Source organism: Quercus lobata, chromosome 12 (genome assembly GCF_001633185.2).
Source record: "Quercus lobata isolate SW786 chromosome 12, ValleyOak3.0 Primary Assembly, whole genome shotgun sequence".
NCBI classification, from domain to species: Eukaryota; Viridiplantae; Streptophyta; class Magnoliopsida; order Fagales; family Fagaceae; genus Quercus; species Quercus lobata.
Genome location: NC_044915.1, coordinates 33,993,443 through 34,015,246, shown reverse-complemented (window position 1 = coordinate 34,015,246; position 21,804 = coordinate 33,993,443). Strand labels below are relative to the sequence as shown.

Sequence of the window (21,804 nt, the reverse complement as noted above, 5' to 3'; positions counted from 1 at the left end):
TCTAGTTGCTTCCCTAACTCCAGGTTTTGTAGGTGCTGATCTTGCCAACATCGTCAATGAAGCTGCATTACTTGCTGCTCGTAGAGGTGAGGTTGAAGTAAACACATTCAATTTCATTAGAGCAGCCCTCCCCTTCCCTCCCTCCTCCCTTTCTTTCATCTTTCTCAGTGTTGTTATTTATTTATTTTTATTTGGTCTTCTTAGTGAATATTGGACCAATAAATGAGAATATAATGTCTTCTGGGTTTTGCAGGCAGTGAAACTGTGACAAGGGAAGATATAATGGAGGCTATTGAAAGAGCAAAATTTGGAATCAATGATAAGCAGCTGAGGCCCAGTACAGTAGGCAAGGAACTTGGCAAACTGTTCCCCTGGCTGTCCAAAACAAAGAACCCAGTAAAGAGATTGCAATGAAGGCAGGACTATATATTGAAGGACCACTCATAAATATTTTCTGTTTCGTTTGTAGATATCATTTCTGAGGGACCACATACACCGTACTTTTTTGTTTAAAAAACAGTCTTGAACTAAAGAATATGTCTGAATCTCTGAAGTTTGAACAGAAGGATTAAATATAATACTTAGCCAAAAGAAAAAAAAGAAAAGAAAAGAAAGATTAAATATAATGGGGTGTGATTAGCATTGCAATAAAACAATTTGCTGGGGTTAAGTTTTATTATTGTGTCATGCTTGTAGACATATTTGGAATGCTGGAGAAAACGTGTGAACAATTATTATTATTATTATTTTTTAATTTGGTGGGCAATTAAAGTGGTCAACTTCCATGAAGCACATGGCAAAATACGAAGCTAGAAAACTGTAATTTCTCTGTGACTATTATGATTGTGATCCAATCTTCAAAGTCACACTTCGATCTTCACGGTGTTGACCACATTGGCCATTATAAATCGGTTGAGCTATGGCCTATGGGCTTCAGTAGTTTTACTTTTTCTTTTTTGTATTTGTTGGGCTTGAACGCCTCTTTATTTTCTGACTGTCACATCATCATTCTGGTTGAAACAAAGCTCAGGCCCAAGTCTCTATTGTTGACATATGCATGCCAAACCAAATTATAATTCTATTTATAAACGGAGTGGGCTTGGGCTATATAAACAGGCTTATTGTTTATTGGAAGGATCGAATTACGTAAAAAGGATCCAGTAGTCTTGTTTCAAATAGTCTGCTTACTCATCAGTTGAGATCAATTGCCCCCATTCGTTCTATGATAAATGTTTTTTTTTTATTTAATTTTTTTTTATCAGGCCTAAACAACAATTACTTGCCTAGTCGGAGAGATGTCTTATTCGACAATAAAAGACTTTACCCATTAGCGGAGCCACATTAATTTTGAATTTTTTTTAATACTATATATATATTTGAATATTATAGTTTGGCCTCTCAAATATAAATTACTAGTTCCGCTGCAGCTCTACAAACTGAGGTAACTAGAACACATATTGAGATTAATAGATTTTTGTAGCCATTGATATATTGAAAAGACAATTTATAGACACAAAAAATTTCATACCTACCTCATATGGCAAATTATTAGTAATAAGTAACAAAACGCTATCGATATTAGATCTAGATAAAAATTAGTAAAAACTTGCCAATTCAACTACTGAAAAAAAAAATATTGTTAAATTTCGTGTAAGTAGACATTACTCTATTGGAAAACTTTTCTTATTTAGAGGACCGGGAACCCGGAACCATCCTTAATCACTTTTGTGAGCATTATTGGAGAGAGAACCGTGTTGGTAGTGTGTCTAGTGATCTCATTAACTTTGTTGTGTTGGTAGCAAACACAATACAGCTAATGGTCTACGTCAAAGTTTTGGATGGTCCAAACTCCAAAGCCTATGCTCGATCGGTTTGGTTAAACCTAATTGGTAGTAGCAAATAAAGATCATAAATGCTTTCAATTGAAGAAGGAGTAGGTTTAGTTACCCTTTGGAATTTAGCTAATTAATCAGAATTCCTTTGGAACAGCCCCTCATTAGCACAAAAATCATTAGAGCAGTACTGCCTTAAATGGATAGATTGAGTTTATTGAGCTAGAAGAAGTGCCAATGTAGTAAATTCACAATGTTGTCAATGAAGAAAAAGATTGAACACACAGCAGAAATCCACCAAAAGTCCTTATAATTCATATACGTTCATAAATATTGAAACAATCAGGAGCAGACGATATGGTCAGATTATGTGGGTGTTGACTTGGTAAGCATTCTCATACTTTTGTTGCCCTTCAATCCAATCATGGGGTCCATGGAAATTCAATTTCATTGAATGGAATCATGTGCTAAATTGATGTTTTATACTTCCCATGCATATCCACCAACAAAACAAAAAGAAAAAGAAAAAGAAAAAGAAAATTTCAGCTCCCTTTATGAAATCATTTCTGGATACAACTACAAGTGTGTTTCCTTGTGTTTAATTTGCCTTTTTTTTTTCGGTGGGGGCTAGGGGTTGATAACTACTTCAATTTGTTTTCTTGTATAGATGGACAAGTTAGCTATCTTTATCCAATAGTACGTGGTGTGCAATAATAGATGCTGCATTATTTAGTCTTTTTTGAAATAATAGGATGATCGGATATGTGGACAGGACTCATTTCATCTCCAATGCCCATTGTTGAAATCACTAATTCTTGTTCTTGTTGTAATGGGGTTTGATAAGGAATTTTCTTGAATTTCATTTGAAAAGGCATTTGATAATGATTCCATCCTAGCACTTGAAACCAGGTGCATGTTTTTACCATGAATTAGAATTTTAAGATTTAGTGTGATACTGGTAGAGGACGAAACAAGAAGAAGATATGGAAGTAGCAGTCAATACCTTGACGCTATAGATAATGTAAGAAGTTGGCGAAGTAAAAGGAAAAATTATGACAAACAATTAGTTGTAATGTTCAAAACCGTAACGTTTAAGTAATAATTCAATGATATTAACATCCTTTGCTGTGTCCGATTTGGATTCCTCTTCTTCCTCTCTACTATCTACCTATTTAAAAGTATAATACTCAGGGGCGGAGCCAAGGGGGGGCGAGGGGGGGCAACTGCCCCCCCTGACCTTCCTCCCAAACCCCTTTAGTATAAGATTTCTAGATTACTTTGCTCCCCCCACGCCAAGAATTTCTAGACAAATTTCAAAGACAACCAATTAACATCAAATTCTAACCCATAATTTCAGTTAACTATGCAAATGATACAAATTTGATAGTTTGATGCTGAAATTAATTCCCCCCAACAAAGAGAAGAGTATACAATATGTTATATATCTTAAAACGAAAACAAAGAGCTGTTTAACAGAGTTCGAGACACCTGCAAAATTAGAATTGGCTACCACAGTGTTCTGATACAAAGAACTGCTTAATATGCTTCTGTCAAATACCTAAAGTTCAAGTAAATTGAGATTTTACATTCTATTGATCTAATATCATGAATGTTTGTGAGAGTTAGTGCCTTATGAGGTGGCTTGTTATTCTCTAGCAGCACATGCAAGAACTTGATGTGCTGTCATGAGATGTGCTACACACTTGTACCTTTATCAACAAAGTTATACTAAATATCATACTAGAGAAAAAAGATACAAAGAGATAATACTAAATTAGACACATTGACAATTACTAATTTATTTTATTTTATTTTTTTAATGGGAGATACACAACACTTAATCTTTACAACAATTGAAATTCAATTTTCATCACACTTTTTAAGTTTAAATAAAAATCGTCTACTAAATTGTGTTTAAAATATTTCATGGCTTCAACTCTAAGTAGCGGATCCATACTTTCAAATTTTGTCTAATTTTTTCATGACACTAAATCTCTAATGCTTACATCTTTTCACTAATCTTTTTTTTTCCCCTCAATCTCTTTGGCTCTTTCATTGTTTCAAATTCTATGTTTTGGTAACAAACTTTGAGGCTTTTTAGCAATGAAGTGTTAAAAATTAATTAAAAAATTGAGTGGAAGATCAATAGATGAACGATTGTGTTTCCAAAGTTTCCTATAATTTTGCCCCCCCTGAATTGAAATCTTGGCTCCGCCATTGATAATACTATACAATGACCTTATATCTTAATACAATATTCCTAGAGACACAACAAATTTTTTTTTTTTTTCAAAACGTTATAAGATGGCAAATTGTAATTAGTGATATATCATTTTTAAGTGGGACAACCAATGATATCAATTTTATTATACACCAATCACAATCTATCATTTTAACAGTTGTAAAAAAGTTAGTAAAATTTTTCATCCAGATAAATTCTATTCATCTTAAATCTTAATATGGTTGAAATAGTTGTCAAAATCTTTTTCAAAATTGCTAATGTGGCAAATTAAGGTTGGAGTATTATTACTGGATTCACTTTTATTTGCACATATCACAATGAAAATGATTGTTTTTAGGAATGTTGTTCACGTCCGTGTTGAAATAGTTTTGGGTTTGATCTTTTAACTTACCCTTTTTTTTTTTTGAGAAAGAAAAATAGAAGTTTTTATGGCTATATTACACCCTCGGGTAAGGCGCCAGATGGTCTCGGACGGGGTAGCTCGATCTCGGGGGCCCGCCTATACCACTGTGTGGAGAGTTACCCCACTAAAGATGCCCACCAACGGACTCCTGCGGGCAGCAAGATTCGAACCTAGGTGTGGTGCACAAAGCGAACGAATCTTACCCACTCAACCAAGCCCCCGTTGGTATCTTTTAACTTACCCTTGATTCATCATAAATAATAATAGTAATAATAACAAAAGTATAACGAACAAAATTACATGTCCTCTACACCACATACTGTATAGTTGTACATCATGGGGACATTTATGAAAAATTCTTTGACTTTTTTTTTTTTTAAGATATAGTTTAAATCTATGATATATGTTTTTGGAGATTATTCTTTCTCATCAGATCGAGACATTAATTAATTTTAGTATAAGTAAGAATCGAATCCAAAATTTCTTATTCAATGAAAGATCATAGACCTCAACTTAAAGGACATGATACATTTCTTGAATCTTGACCATTTTTATTCAATCCCTCGAATAATATGGACACCTTTTTTTTTTTGTTTTTTTGTTTTTCCTCTGAATATATATATATAGGACGCATATTCATTAGAAGAAGCCCAGTCTACATAGAGCCTCAAGGCGCGTTTTGAAATTACTTTAAGGTTTGAAGTCCAATTGAATTATCAATTTTATCACCATCAATCAATTAATCAAAGCCAAAATCTGTTTGACAATATAATGATAGCATCATATATGAAATTACAAAGCAAATTAAGAGGAGAGTTGGTCAAACCAAAATAATATTTATTGAAATTAGGAAATTTCCTGTAATTGTAAATTACGCGTGGATGTATGCATGGCCTGCCCTATGGCCCTCCAATAAGGAAAAGGTCAAGTGGTTTAGGTTTAAGGTCTCCCAATAAAAGAAAAAAAAGTCATTTATTACTTATCAAGAAAATAAAAGAAAAAAAGTCCTAAAAATTTGTGAATTATAAGTTATCTTGACTATCCTCAAGAAAGACTCTTAAAATTGTTAACCAATAAAAATCAAGCCCAATCGAAAGCTTAGATTGTTTAAATAATTTCACATTATTGACAAGTAATGTGGCGTCGTAGTTTGAGGCTTCAACTTCTTTATGTCAATAATAACTCACATTAAATTCTCAAACATTACCCATACAATTCCCACATGACCAATAACCATACACTAAACAATCTTTCTCTCTCAACAATAAAATTAAAATTGAAAATTAGATGTCATGTTACCTTCACCATTGATCACCTTGCCTAAGGTAAAGTAAAACTCATTTTTTAAAAAGATAATAATTTTTAATATCTTTTTGTATTTTTTTCTCTATATAAATCAATCTTGATTTGGCTAATATTAATTCTTCAAATTATGTGTTGAATTCGTAATTGTCTAAGTAAATTGAAGCTATTGGGTGATTTTATTTATAAGTGAAAATGCAATATTATATCTAATAAAGTAGATTCTATTGTTTTACGCTATAATTTCATATTACTGATGGTGTTTAATTTATTTGTAATTGTTTTTTTAAATTTTGAATGTCTACTAAAAATTACTAATTAAATATAAGAAATGCCCTATTTTATGTTATCATTTTAGGCCTTAAACTATATTAAGTTAACCTTAAAGCCTATAGTTATGGATATTGGATCGTATGGTTTCAAAAATGCGTCTACTGAAATGGAGATTTGTATTGATATCATATTACAGTCGTTTATAGGATTAAGAAACTAAGATAGAAATAAAAAGCAGAAGCAAAAAAAGAATCTTAAAGAACTTCATCTTTACTTAATTAAATTGTTATGTTTGTAATGAGTCTATAAGGGATATTATAAGGACTTGATGTAAACCTTTTGGTTTATGCCCTCCAACAAGAACATGCCACATCATCATATTACTAAAATAAAAATACATCTTATCACATATGATAACATCTCAATAAACACCATATTTGTAAGGTTTTAAGTAAAAGAGTGATGTGGTGTTATTAAGTATGGTTTTAAGTAAAAGATTGATATGATAATCTCTTATTAGAAAGTGTAAAATCCATCTAATAATAGACTAACCCTAAGATATATTAGAAATTATAATGTGCAGCAAATATGAGATAATAATAAGGACAAAGTTTAGTTAAAAAATTGGTTGTAACCTAAAGTTACAACCATACTCAATATCATTAACATTACTACATATTTCGAAAATCTAACCGTTGGATTTCATGTTTTTTACACTTTTAATACATATTTCAAATTTTGTGCAAATCAAATATTATTTACTTTATGATCTATAAGTTTATATTTTATGCATAATTTTAAATTATAAAAACTTATAATTTATACAATTTATTGATGACATAGCTATTGATCTTTGATTTTTTAGAAATTTTGCAAGCATGAAGGATATAAGAAGAAAATGTAATCCAATAGTGGATTTGTCAAAATTTATCTCCAATAAAAAGATATTGAATTACAACCAATTTTGTAGTTTTAGACTGCAACTAATTTTATAACTAAATTTTGTTCTAATAATAATACAAATTATATAAATACAATGAATCATTTTTACCCCACAACTCGAACTCTTTTCTCCTAAACTTCCAAGTACTTTGTAGCTTGTGCATAAGGAGTATCAATTAAGCTACCATGCTTTTTGCTAAATACATCGAATCTAGATTGACATCTTTATAAAATAACATACTAAGAAATGAGTAATGCTAGGAATATTACAAGTTTTACTATATAAGTCTTATATAAATTAAGTGTTACCAACCCCAAAAAGTAAATTAAATATTCATTATCACATCAATTTGTAATGTTTTTATAATAAAATTGGTAAATTTTTTCTTAGGAAAGAAATATCTTAAAATCATAAATCTCAATGTGTAAAATATGTATATATCAACCTTTTTATAATCAAAGGAAAGGGGAAAAGAAAAAGTTATGTTCCATTTGTTTCGACATTAATATTTTTTGAAAAATAAATCATTTAAAAAAATAATTTTTTGAAAGACTGTTTCATTTTTTAATATTTGATAATAATCTTAAAATAAGTTGGAAACATGTCAAATTAAATAAAGTTTATTTAGTCAAGTGATAATTTTTGACTTTTTTTTTTAAAAAAATACTACAAAATACAAGAAAAAAAAAACTTTCACATAAGATTTTTCATTCAAACAAACTGCGCGTAAGAGTAATTCTAGGATCATATTCTTTACCATCATTTTCTACAATTATCCCATGTGTTCATACTAAAATCATGACTAAATTGTCACATAAATTGTGGAAGCCGATTTTCCCGGAAAGGAATTGAATGGGTACTACTAGTGCTACATAATAATATAGCTTGCTTCAGAAAAAGTAGTAGTACATAGAAAACCAGATCAAAGAAATAAAGGAGTGGGGCAAGGGGTTGACTGGTCAAAAAGTGAGCTCCGGGAAAATCAAAAAAAATCAGTAGAGTAATAATAACGGTCAAAAAGTAGGAAACTTTAGAGACAAAAGAAAAATTTTAGTTATTACCCACAAAAATTTTTGGGCTCTAAATATTTGACTGTCAAACTAGTACTCCTCCTTAGTCTTTACATCAACAACACCCACAACCTCTCTCTCTCTCTCTCTCTGAAACAAGTCTGGTCATTGATCTTCCTTAGCTACGCAGGTAAATCCCTCTACTCATGTTTTGAGTTTAACGTTTGCTATGTTTTTAGCTTTTTTTTTGGTTTTGATCGCATGTACCTTTTGGTATTTGATCTCTGTTTTGGGGTCTTCATAAGTTTCTCTTTGTTGTTATTGTTATTATTTGCTTTGGAAACTGAATTGAATTTGAAAATCTTGAAATTACAGTGTGAAAAGTTTTTATTTTTTGGTAACATTTTATATGCTTATGTTCAGTGTGAAATAGAATATGATGTTGTTGCCAATTTGGAATTTTGTTTTCAAAATTTGTTTTTTTGGATGAAATATAGAGTTTTTAACAATTTATGTATCTGGGTTTTGCTTCTTATAGATTCACAAATAATGGGATGTTGTATTGGAATATGTGTTGGCGAGTTCAATTGTGTTATGGATTTCATGTTATGGTATATGTTTAATTTGGATACATAATTATTATTTTTGGAGTGATGGTTAAGAACATAAGATTTGGTTTTTTTGAAAATAAATTGGGTTGTGTGCTACTTGTATTTATCATTTATTTGCTTTCTCATAAGGTTATAAACATCAGTTCTTATTTGTATTTTCTTTTCTGCAGATTCTTTTGTTGCGTTGAGAAGGTGAAATTAAAAGGCGGTCTGCTCGATACTTTGTTTTTGTGATAATGGCTTCTGGATTAATAGATTCAAGTAGAAATGCAGTTGGTGTTGATCGAGTGCGTGATGGAATGAATGGCATGAAAATTAGGGATGACAAGGTAAAATGACCTGTCTTCTTCTTCTCTTTTGTCATCTGCCTTTTGTTCTCTCCCCTTGATTAATGTCTAGTGATCTTCCAGTATTAGTTATGTGAGTGCTGTATTTAAAATTTATATATTTTTCTACAGGAAATAGAAACAACTTTTGTTGATGGAAATGGGACAGAAGCAGGCCATATAATTGTCACAACTATCAGTGGCAAAAATGGCGAACCAAAACAGGTATACTTCTGAAATGTTATTCTACATTTTGGACAGCTAGATTTTTTTGGTACTTGTATTTCATGGTAATTAAATATTCTGTTACTCACTTAATGATTGTAGACGATAAGCTACATGGCTGAGCGTGTGGTAGGGAATGGATCTTTTGGAGTAGTATTCCAGGTAATTTTTTCCCCTTCATTAGACTGTGATTGGATGCTTGTAGAGGGTACATTTTTTATAGCCACAAAGTAGTAGGTTGATTTCTAAGAAACTGTTCATGGGTGTGGTCGTGTTGAGTTCAGAGAATCAGATTTGTGAGTCCATGCAAGTTTTCAACAGTGCACTGAACTTGTTTTGCTGATTTGATTTCGTTAATATGCAGGCTAAGTGTTTGGAAACTGGTGAAACTGTTGCTATAAAAAAGGTTCTTCAAGACAAGCGGTACAAGAACCGGGAGTTACAAATGATGCATCTTCTGGACCACCCCAATGTTGTGTGCTTGAAGCACTGCTTCTTTTCAACAACTGAAAAGAATGAGCTCTATCTTAACCTTGTGCTTGAGTATGTACCTGAGACAGTCTATCGGGTGATCAGACACTACAAGAAGATGCATCAAAGGATGCCTTTGATATACGTGAAAATTTACTTTTACCAGGTATGTGTCTTACCAGTATCTTGATTTTACTGTTTGAGATGTGTTTCACAGTAGTTTATCTCAACACTGCCCTTTCATATACACATATCTTGATCACCCATGATTTGTTAGGGTTCACAGTAGTTTATCTCAACGTGTAATACATTTTTTGGTGTGCTTGTGTTGCAGATTAAATTTTCTAATTTATAGTAATTTTCTATCTTATTATACAAATCAGAGGTGCTCTATAACTACTGGATCTTAACATGAGTTTTCTCTATATTTTTCCTGCAGATATGTAGAGCACTCGCATACATTCATAATACTGTTGGAGTGTGTCACAGGGATGTAAAGCCTCAAAATTTACTGGTGTGTAAACTCCTATTCCTTTTCATTTATTATGTTTTGGAGAATTATTTGTATATGCACCAATTATTTATGTAGATTTGGAGATACTTATTTGAAAACTATTTGTGCAGTCTATATAGGATTGTAATGGTAAAAGTTTTAGGAATCTAATTGTTCTTATGTTGTCTAATCTAGGAGATTAAAAGATATTACAAATAAAGTGTGTTCCTTTAGCTGCTAATGATTGAACAGAATAATTTAGTAAATTATTTAAAATAATAAAATCATATTTTAATAATAGCACAAAATTTTAACGAAGAAAGTGGAGTAATTCTTATGACTTCTTGATGTAACTAAATATCCACAGGAAACTTTTAAAGGACATTGAGGAATGTGGGTGATTCATGACGTTGAGGAATGCAAAATTAGTTTTTTTTTTAAGTCAACTAGCATCTGCTGATAGCATTAAACTTATTCAGGTGTTTGTTGAATCTAGTGTAGTAACTATATATGTGGTCCTATAGGACATAGAATATCTTTGCTTGAACTGGAAATGGTAATTTCACAGAGGTCATAGCTATTTTCTACGGTGTGTTTATTTTTCTTTTTCCTTTTATGAAGCACTAAATGCTCTGTTCCTTAAATTAGATGGTTCAAGTTGTTAACCTTGGGATATTTTGGGTGAACATTTTGTCATGCTTTTTCATTTTATTTATAATTATATACATATGATTCTCATCTCTTAAATTTTTGTTTTTTGATGTTATTTATTATAGGTCAATCCGCATACCCACCAAGTTAAACTCTGTGACTTTGGAAGTGCTAAAGTCTTGGTATGTTTCTCTCTACCATCCGTCTCAAACACATTTTTATGTTCCTTTCCTGATAATTTTGTGCTAACTTGGATTTATGTTTGACAGGTATCAGGGGAAACAAATATATCTTACATCTGTTCTAGGTACTACCGAGCACCTGAACTTATTTTTGGTGCAACTCAGTACACCTCAGCCATTGACATGTGGTCTGCTGGCTGTGTTCTTGCTGAACTATTGCTTGGAGAGGTAGGTAGCATCTTTTATGTGGTTGGTTTCCAGTACTTTTCTAATCATCTATTTATCAGCTAATAAAGTATTTCTTGATGCCAGCCTCTCTTTTCTGGTGAAAGTGCAGTAGACCAGCTTGTTGAAATCATTAAGGTGATTATATACCATGAAATTTCTCTTTAGTAAAAGTGTGCTGGTATGTTGTATTAGATATATGACTTGGTATCTGATACTGGAATGGGTTGATATTGAGCATTCTGATGATTTTGATACTCAAGATTTTACATGTGATTCAGACTCTAGAAAAAGTCTAAATTCATTCATATTGGATTGCTTTCCATGATTCATTTCTCTACTCATGTTGTGGTTCATTCCAGTTTCTTCTTTTAATAATTTATTTGTTCTCATGCAGGTTTTAGGTACCCCAACTAGGGAGGAAATTAAGTGCATGAATCCTAACTACACAGAATTTAAGTTTCCCCACATTAAAGCTTATCCATTGCACAAGGTAATAGGATGTTACTTCACATCTGATTTCTCTATTTTATAAGAACACACCATATAGCAAATTTCATCAATATTCATTGATCCTCAGATATTCCACAAGCGTGTGCCCCCTGAAGCTGTGGATCTTGTCTCAAGACTACTTCAGTACTCTCCAAATCTTCGTACTACAGCTGTAAGTTTAAAACTTCTAACAAACTGTAGATCTTTGCTTTCCTTAATAGAGCAGGTTGGGCGAGCAGTCATCATGCATTTTGCAATCTGGTTGAGCCTAGCATAATTTGTCTTTTTGAGGATAGTTGGGATTTTGGTTTCATTTTGCCTGCCATTTCAGTACCATCTTTACTTAAACTTCATGGTTGATGTTGTTTATTTGCAACCAGCTGGAGGCTATGGTTCATCCCTTCTTCGATGAGCTTCGTGACCCTAACACCTGCCTACCGAATGGACGTCCACTTCCCCCACTGTTCAACTTTAAGGCCCATGGTAAAAATCATTTTAACATATCTTTATACTGTTTCATTTGCCCAAAGCAATGCCAACTTTGTGTTGATGTTGTTGTACCTCTTGAACAGAACTAAAGGAAGTGTCACCAGAGATGGTGGTCAAGCTGATCCCAAAGCATGCAAGAAAGGAGTGCACCTACTTTGGATTGTCATGAGGTTCTTTCCGTTGATATATACTCCCTGCTGGAAAAATGTTGCCTTCTGTATAAATGTAGCTAGTGGCTAGTTTTAGAGTGATTAAATGGTTCTCTTCTATTTATTTTTATCCCAGTTCATTTGTTCCCTGTTATTTTATTTTTTCACATTTGTCCTTCCACCTTGTTTCTAGAATGGAAGTTAAAGTTCTGGTTAATATGTATTTAACACCCTCATAGGTGTGCTGATCCATCAGTCTTTATAGGCTACAGATTTTGACATGTTGGAGTTCCCATAGAATGTTCCTGTGAAACTGGAATATATTCCTCACATCAAAATGTAATTAATTATTTATTTATTTTTGCTGAGTGCCAAAATGTAATTACTCCCCTGAATTTTTTGCTACATGGAAAAAAGGTGAGCTAGAATCAATCAATCATCAATGTATATATAAAAGAGTAAAGACCTCATATGGGAAAGGATGAGGTTGTGCCAAGTGGCACATTGTATAACATCTTTTTAATTTAGGTTTTCACCTCATCTAAATTTAGTATTTATGTTAAACTATTAAGTAATGACAAATGCATTTATTTCAATGTTTCAATAAAATTCAAATAATTTAAATATATTTATAACTTTACATGCTTTGAATTGATACGGATGGATTTAAAAAGTCATGGGAAATGTAAGAATAGAATTCAAAGAATTTGTATATATTTATAATTTTACATGCTTCGAATTGATAGGGATGAATCTAAAAAGTCATGGGAAATGTAGGAATCAAAAAAACTTTTCAATTTTCTGCATAAAACTAACTTCAATGTAGAACTGCAAGAGTTGAATTTAATAAATTAGGCAAATATTATTTGTCTTTACATTTGTCCAATATAAATCAAGTCATGGAAAATGTAAGAATAAAATTCAAAGAATTTATATATATTTATAATTTAACATGCTTTGAATTGATACGGATGAATCAAAAAAGTCATGAGAAATGTAGGAATCAAAAAAACTTTTCAATTTTCTCCATAAGCCTAACTTCAATATAGAATTTCAAGAGTTGAATTCAATGAATTTTCTGCATAAAACTAACTTCAATGTAGAATTGCAAGAGTTGAATTTAATAAATTAGGCAAATATTATTTGTCTTTACATTTGTCTAATATAAATCAAGTCATGGGAAATGTAAGAATAAAATTCAAAGAATTTATATATATTTATAATTTAACATGCTTTGAATTGATACGGATGAATCAAAAAAGTCATGGAAAATGTAGGAATTAAAAAAACTTTTCAATTTTCTCCATAAGCCTAACTTCAATGTAGAATTTAAAGAGTTGAATTCAATGAATTGGGCAAATATTATTTGTCTCCACATTTGTCCAATATAAATCAAGTTATGTGAAATGTAGGAATAAAATTCAAAGAATTTGTATACATTTATAACTTAACATGCTTTGAATTTATACGGATGAATCTAAAAAGTCATGGGAAATATAGGAATAAATTTTTTTTTTCAATTTTCTGCATAAGACTAACTACAATGTAAAATTATAAGAGTTGAATTCAATGAATTTGACAAATATTATTTGTCTTCACATTTGTCCAACATAAATCCCCATTTCCTTGGGATGTCAATTTGGGTTAGTGTGTTGGGTTCGTGTCGTGTCGAGGTAGGGGTATTCGACTAAATGGCTCAACCTGAACTTGACCCATTTAATAATCGTGTCAAGATCTTTCAACCCTAACTTGACCTGGTTAATAAGGCGAGTTGACTTGATCCAACCCACTTGACACATTTAAGAAACGGATCGTGTTGGGTTGACATGAATGTAACACAATCCATTTTAACCTGCATAATATTAAACATAACATCCATCTAGAAATAAATTTTTTTTTTTTAACATCCTAAAAGTAGTGCATACACTTCAAGTTTTCAATCCACATTAAAAATAATATAGTTCAACAAAAATATAGTATTCATATAGAAATAAGTTCTTTACACTCCAAAAGAAGTGTATACACTTCAACCTAAATTCAAAATAATATAGTTCAACAAAAATAAAATAATATAGTTCAACAAAAATATAATATCTTCAGAAGTCGCCAAATGCTAAGTATCAATATTGAAAGAGTTGGAGCAAATAATAAATTAATCCTGACTATGACTACAATTATCATTCATAGATTCTTTGATGATGTCTATATTCATAACATCTCCCACAAGCTCATCCAATTTCATTTGTGCAAGTTCTATGCCAATTTTTTTATTTTATAGAACTAGGGTATTAGATATTTATAAGAAGGTTTAGAGATTTAGGGTTTGTAGGGTTTAGAGATCTAGGGTTTGTAAAGTTTCAATTTCCAATTATATCCCTTGTAAGTTTTTGTAATTATTTACTTTTCTTTTTAAATTTAAAATATAGGTTGGATATAAAAGATATTTGACAAATCTAAAATAAAATAAATATTTATTTGTTATACGAGTTAAACAGGTTGTGTTAAATGGATCATTTTAGGCTGACACAAATAAATTGGCATGACAAATGTCTCTATTGCGGGTTACACAAGTTGATTCACTTATGACACATTTCTTATCGTGCCGTTTTCGGGTTGACCCGTTTATGACTCTAACTCGCTAAAACCCAACCCTAACCTGCAAAAACCCGTGTTGGGTTTGTGTTGTGTTTGCGGGTTAGGTCGAACATTGATACCCCTACCATTTCCATTGGACTTAGAAAATTAAATTTCCATATTTTTCTCACAATATCTTTGTTTTTCTTTTTGAGAGATACATTAATTTTCAAAATATTGCGTTCGTCTTAGATATTTTGTTTAAATTTTATGTATACAGTTTTACTTATGTAGAATTGTAATTTATTTAGGCTTATTTTTTTCATATTATGTGCCAATTTATATTTTTTGTTTTCTGTATGATGCGTATACTTGGTAAGGATCTATTTTTGGCTACTTTTAGTCCAATTAAAATTTGAAAGTTAAATTGTGATATTATTGCATCACTATGGCATTATTATTTTTTTTATGTTGTATCATAAAATTCTAGAAGTTTTTATAGCTAATTGATATATAAAACATAAATAATACAAGAAAGACACCTAGGAACCAATAGGTTTGTAGGTGACAATTTCACTATGATATGGTGACATTTCTTGGTTGTATGAATTAGAGGAATTTTCCCCCCAATGTATTTAGTTTGAATTTAGTTTTATTAGAAAACCTCATAAACTAAGTGTGACTAATAATAATAGTATTCATAAAATCAATGGGTCATAAATAATTTCTTACAAAACTTATCAAATTGCACCGCGCATCGCGTAGGATATCGGCTAGTTAATCCAAATATTGACAAATATCACTATCATAATACAATGACCTAAAGTTGCTAGTAGAAACAGACCATATGTTAGAATTAGGAAGGTATCTGTTTCTCTGGTACATGTATTGGAAGTTCACTAATTGGTTCCACATTTTCATATGAGAGAACAATGTTATCTTGATGAGTCTTTTAGCTTAGACTGAGTTTGCGCTTCTTTTTAATTGGGGGAAGGGAGAAACCTTGAACGCCTTTGTTGGAGACATCAAGAGATGTCAATTGAGTTACAAGACTCTTTGCCATTTTGATTGAGTTAATAATTTTGCACTATGGTTAAGCCTTTGGATTAGTCTTTACTTGCATAACAAAAGAAGTGAGAATCAACACTTGTATGGAGTTGACAAGTTTTTATTGATTCTTTTATGAACCTATTACTGACATTATTTTGTTATCGACTATTAACAACTTGCCATCTCCACAGTTGCAAAATATATATATATATATATATATATATTGATCTGTAGAGTTTAATGTGCAGTAAAAGATGAGGATGTGGGTGGGTGGTGTGGCCTTCTTTCTTTTCCAAGGGGAAGAGGCTACCATGAGGAATCAGGAACATTGTTCAGACCTTAAAGTTAAGAAAGTTGGTGCGGCGGTGACAAAGGAGCGTCTAGGCCCCTGAAAAAGACAAGTGGCGAGCAATTAAGGACCAAGGAGGCCTGTTTTTTATTCTAACCAAGCTCTTTTCAGCCTTGATGGGAGGCAAAAATTGTCTTTGACGTAGACGACGTTGTCTATACTTACATGGAGGAAAATGGCCTTACAATTTTTTTAATGGAAAATGCCTCCTCTTTTTTTAGTCCACCCACCAATCTAGCACATAGATTTGTCTGTATTGGCTATATAGGGCATTGGCATATAAAAACTTGGTAATTGAGATACTTTTACGGCTTAGGACAAATAATTAGTAGTATCATATTCAGATTATTTTTGGAACCCTAACATTTCTCCATTTTTTAAGAGATGGAACTAGAAACTTTTTTAAGGGAATATCACAAGGTGGTTATTGTAATTTCATCTTTTTAGCATGTACTATCATTAAAGGCCGAAGTCCAAAACCCTCACACCAACCCTTTTGATAACTTTAATTACTAATTAGTATTATTGGGTGTTAAACAGACCATTAAAATCCACACTAAGGATTGTAATCATCTTTTTTTTTTAAGCTCAATGTGGATGAAAAATCTATTTTAACAATTGGAGCTTATACGGTTATACCTATATAAGGCTTCATTTAATATTCTCATTTTCTTTAATTAGCCCCCAAAAAAAAAGAGTAAAAAAGGAAAAGTAAAGAAATGAAATTGGTTTAAAATCTTGTGACTGAAATAGAGTGGGCATATTGGAGGAGATAGTTGCAGAAAAGATTGAGGCATTTTAAAATTGAATATAAGATCTGCTGCTTTCTTGCATAGTTCTATTGAAGCATATTTCAATCATAACACTCTAAGCTCTATTTGGAACCTACCAAACCCAATTTAGGTGAAGAGATCATCTTGGTGCAACCGAAAGTTGGAGAAGAGGAACCGCCTGAGTGGTACAGAAAATAATTAATATAATGGGGGTATTGAGGCATAGGAGTATAGGACGGACAGTAGGATCTTTGATAAAGAAATAATACACTGGAAACGATTGGCTATTAGTGAAAGAAGCAATTGAGAAACCCGACCAGTTAGAGTGGCATTGATATGGGAATGCATGAACTTTGTAATGAAGAGTTCTTAGTAGACTGGCCGTGTAACAGGAAAATAACTAAAAACCTTTCGGCTTAGTTGTTAAGATAAATGCTTATTTTAATCATCTACTTAGTGCGTCATACTTACATGTTTCATTCAGGGTCCACCAGTCCACCGTGATGAATCAGGACACCAAAACTAAGTTCCAACAGCAATACATGCCATTCTGGTGACTTACCAACAAAGGGACACTGTATATCGACTAATCCGATAAGTCCAGCATTAAGCTCATCTCAATTGTATTCATCTATGAATACTATGTCTCAGCTCCATTCTCAAAATATATATGCCACAGCTTTATGGGACATTTAAAAAAGAAATCCCCCACAAACTTTTTTTTTTTTTTAATGTTTCCTTATGGTGTTTATTTAAGTTTTATACCATTTTTTTTCACAATTTAAGCTTCTAAACTGTTGTCAACATGGTACAATAACTTATATGGCGAAATATTATCCAGTTATTCTTATACTTCATTCCTAATATTATATGCAAAATTAGAAACTTCATTATCAGTTTAGTCCAACTGTATAACCGCTGACATCATTTTCCATGAACAGAGTTGTTAGTTTTGAATGCCTTCATAGCCTTAAGCCTAGTGGCATGTCCGGCTCTCCCCATGAGCAAGAGCTTGGGCTTGAATTTTGTGTGCTTCTTACTTAGCAAAAGGCTTAGCTGAGCTGAATTGATTTGGAATGCTGTACATAAATCAGGAGAGCTCAATAGCTCTTTGTATGTAAATTATGTTGAACTATTTGCATATGAGTTGCACATGGCTATTGGATTAATATGTACAAGCTTTCCATGATTTAGCTCCTTGGATTATACTACTTAATTTGAAGTATACAAAGCTCCTTTGGGATTTTAGCATTCAGTGTCAACCAACTTCAGTCCTATTTCTTAAATTTAGATCAGGTGTAAGCCTGAGCCTACTATGACATATCACACAGTTGGAATAACTAGATTTTTTGGACTGGAGAAAGTGACAGTTATGGGAAGAACATGCGGGTGCTTATCAATTGGCAATCGCCCACTCATCCGATTTCTTGTTATTCTATTCAGTTCACCTTTTTCCAGGATAGTAATATACAACTCCACATCCTCAAAAAAAAAAAAAAAAAAAAAAGGTCAATGTCAAAATGGAATTGGTCGGTTCCCGCCCCCTAAACCATTAAAAAAAAGATATATGGTGACGATGAAACTTAGACCTTCCACTAACAGTTATTATATATAGGAATTCAGCCTTTCTGTTTCTGCATGTATTTCAATGCCAACCTCATTAGTTTTGTGCAAGTTGTTCTTGTGCTAAGTGGTTGTCACATAAACAAAGGAAGCTACTAGTTTCTCTCTTCTTCCTATAAATTGGTTGCATTCACTCTTAGTAAGTCTTCATCTTGTCGTTGCTTGTGACAAAGCCATTTGAGCACTGCTTTTAGAATTCCAGCAATTACGAAACAAGTTTAAGTTAAGACAAGACTCCCCCTCATTCCATACTTGAACTAAATTAGGTTCAAAATGAAGCATTCTCTTGTGACATTACTTGTATTCTGCATTTCTTTGGTTTGCTTCTTTCTTTCCACCCAAGCTAGATGGCATAACCATACAAAATACAAGCATATTCGTCACCCTCACAAACTATCCAATATTTCACAACCTCCATCTCCTGCACCTGCGCCTTCTGACCCATCCAATGATGGGAATTCCCATGATTCTACTGGTTTATTTAATGTACGAAACTTTGGTGCTGTCGGGGATGGTGTAGCAGATGACACAGAGGCATTTAAGATGGCGTGGGACACAGCATGTCAGAGTGATTCGGCAGTAATTCTTGTTCCCAATGGTTTCTCCTTCATGATTCAGTCAACAATTTTCACAGGCCCTTGTCAAGGTGGCCTAGTCTTTCAGGTAATACACTCAACCTAGGCCTTTTACATGTCTCTTTCTTCCTTTTACCGTTACAAACAAAAGCTAATGGTTTTAGTACTTGGTACATTCTTGGTCAATGAGAAGATTGATGGAACTCTTATGCCCCCGGATGGACCTGATTCCTGGCCAAAGAATAACAGTAGGAGACAGTGGCTGGTCTTTTACAAAATCAATGAAATGTCACTTCAAGGAAGTGGCCTAATAGATGGGAGAGGAGAAAAATGGTGGAATCTTCCTTGCAAACCCCACAAGGTATTGCTGATTTTTAATATGCTAATAATTATGTGCTTAGAACAATATTTGATTCCCTATATCCAATGACACAGGGGATTAATGGAACAACAGTGCCTGGACCATGTGATAGCCCCATTGTAAGTTGAAAATACACTCAGTATCTTTTATCAACTTTATACTAACATAAAACCACCGTATGAACACTATTCAAAATTTTATAATGCAGGCCATGAGGTTCTTCATGAGCTCCAACTTGAGTGTGAAAGGGCTCAAAATAAAGAATGGCCCCAAGTTCCACTTCAGATTTGATAATTGCAGAAATGTCCATGTCGAATCAATTTACATAACAGCACCTGCCTCAAGTCCCAACACTGATGGGATTCACATAGAGAATACAAATGATGTCAGAATATATAATTCAGTCATTTCTAATGGTTAGCCAAAAACCAAAAAATGTTAATTCACACATTCTCTCCATTGACTATCCTCCAAAGGGTCACTAAGCCATACTTGTTTGCTGATTTTATTACAGGAGACGATTGTGTGTCGATTGGATCAGGTTGTTATGATGTAGACATAAGGAACATCACATGTGGACCTGGTCATGGAATCAGGTACCCTATCAATTTCTGTAGAATTTCTATCCTACAAATTTTTGTCCAGTTTTTGTTTATGCTCACAAACTCATCCTATTTGAATTAATTTTTTCCATTTTCTTTACACTTAGCATTGGGAGTCTAGGCAATTACAACTCGCATGCCTGTGTTTCCAATGTTACTGTTAGAGACTCAGTAATTAAAGTTTCAGACAATGGAGTTAGAATCAAGACATGGCAAGGTGGATCAGGAGCTGTATCCGGAGTAACATTCAGTAATATTCACATGGATAATGTCCGGAATCCGATTATAGTTGATCAATTCTACTGCCTCACCAAGGCGTGCACCAACCAAACCTCAGCAGTTTTTGTGTCAGACATATTATACAAAAACATAAAGGGAACCTATGATGTTCGAAACCGGCCAATGCGTTTTGCCTGCAGTGATTCTGTCCCATGCACCAACTTAACACTCTCAGATGTTGAGCTTCTTCCTGCTCAAGGAGATATAGTATTAGACCCACTCTGTTGGAATGCTTATGGAGATCTGCAAACACTAACAATTCCACCAGTCTCCTGCTTGTTGGAGGGCAATCCCCAACCCATCTTAACCAAGGACATAGAGAGTTGCTGACTAACTAGATTCATCTATAAGGCTTATCCATGTATGTTTGAAAAAGGAATCATGGATTTATCGTGATGGTAAAATCTTATCATGCGATTATTGAGGAGAGTGGTGTTTTATGTAACTCCCTATTTAAAAATATAGAATTTACTTCATCATCAAGTTTCAACAAGGATATGATATTTGCTTATTCATACACATAGATTTGGATTTCTGAAATTAAGAGGAAAAAATCAATACATGTGGTTGACCTCTTTCTACTAGAAAGAAAATTGACATTAGTAGTGTATTAATAATGTTTAACATGTAGTTGCACACTAAAAGGGCAATAAACTGTGTTATTGCTGCAGCCCTGGTAATCAATAATATCTGCAATCTTCTCGAGGTGCAACATACATAGTTTGCAAGTATGCATGAATATAGCTACTAGACAACAAATTAAAACGCGCCACTACATGCAGAGTGAGGCATCAATCTAGTTACTTTGTAAACGCAAACACTTTGCAACCTAGGTGTGAGAGAATTTCTGCTAATATATATATATATATATATATTACTTGTGGTGTGATGTTTATCTCTCTCTCTCTCTCATGCATCATATACGCAAACACTTTAAGTCGTTGATCCTGTTAGGGTCATTTTAGTATTGGTTAATTCCATGTAAAAAGTTTTGATGTAATCACAATAATTTCCATGTATTCATTTTATTTTGAATTATGACGGAGAGGTTCACCTGGCACTTGCCAGACACCTCGGCCAAGTGAGATCATCAATGTGGACATCTAGAGAGCTTTCCTAACACCTTGATCGAGCGAGTTTTGCAGAAAGGCATTAACCTAAGCTTTGTATTGGGCTTTTTGTTTTCACTTAAACCCCAAACCCTACACATACTTGACTTTGTAGCCCTAATTCAGAGAATAGAAAGATGGCCACTTAGCAAAGAGAGATTAGATCTGAAAAATCCTAACATCTCCCTAC

General features: G+C 32.8%; 2 protein-coding genes across 2 annotated transcripts; both read left to right on the top strand.

Moving 5' to 3' along the window:
- The first annotated feature begins 8,015 nt into the window (after positions 1-8,015).
- Positions 8,016-12,685, top strand: LOC115971629 (glycogen synthase kinase-3 homolog MsK-3-like). The gene is made up of 13 exons (XM_031091629.1): positions 8,016-8,195; positions 8,787-8,945; positions 9,075-9,167; positions 9,270-9,329; positions 9,532-9,804; positions 10,078-10,152; positions 10,908-10,964; positions 11,052-11,192; positions 11,277-11,327; positions 11,587-11,682; positions 11,770-11,853; positions 12,062-12,164; positions 12,254-12,685. Exons 2-13 carry the CDS (start codon positions 8,853-8,855, stop codon positions 12,337-12,339), a joined length of 1,212 nt encoding a protein of 403 aa, XP_030947489.1. The 5' UTR covers positions 8,016-8,195; positions 8,787-8,852; the 3' UTR covers positions 12,340-12,685.
- Positions 12,686-18,727: 6,042 nt separating this feature from the next.
- LOC115972231 (polygalacturonase At1g48100-like) lies at positions 18,728-20,950 on the top strand. The gene is made up of 6 exons (XM_031092442.1): positions 18,728-19,351; positions 19,457-19,624; positions 19,699-19,743; positions 19,833-20,040; positions 20,139-20,220; positions 20,334-20,950. The coding sequence occupies exons 1-6, from the start codon at positions 18,962-18,964 to the stop codon at positions 20,833-20,835; spliced, it is 1,395 nt and encodes a 464-aa protein (XP_030948302.1). The 5' UTR covers positions 18,728-18,961; the 3' UTR covers positions 20,836-20,950.
- The last annotated feature ends 854 nt before the right edge of the window (positions 20,951-21,804 follow it).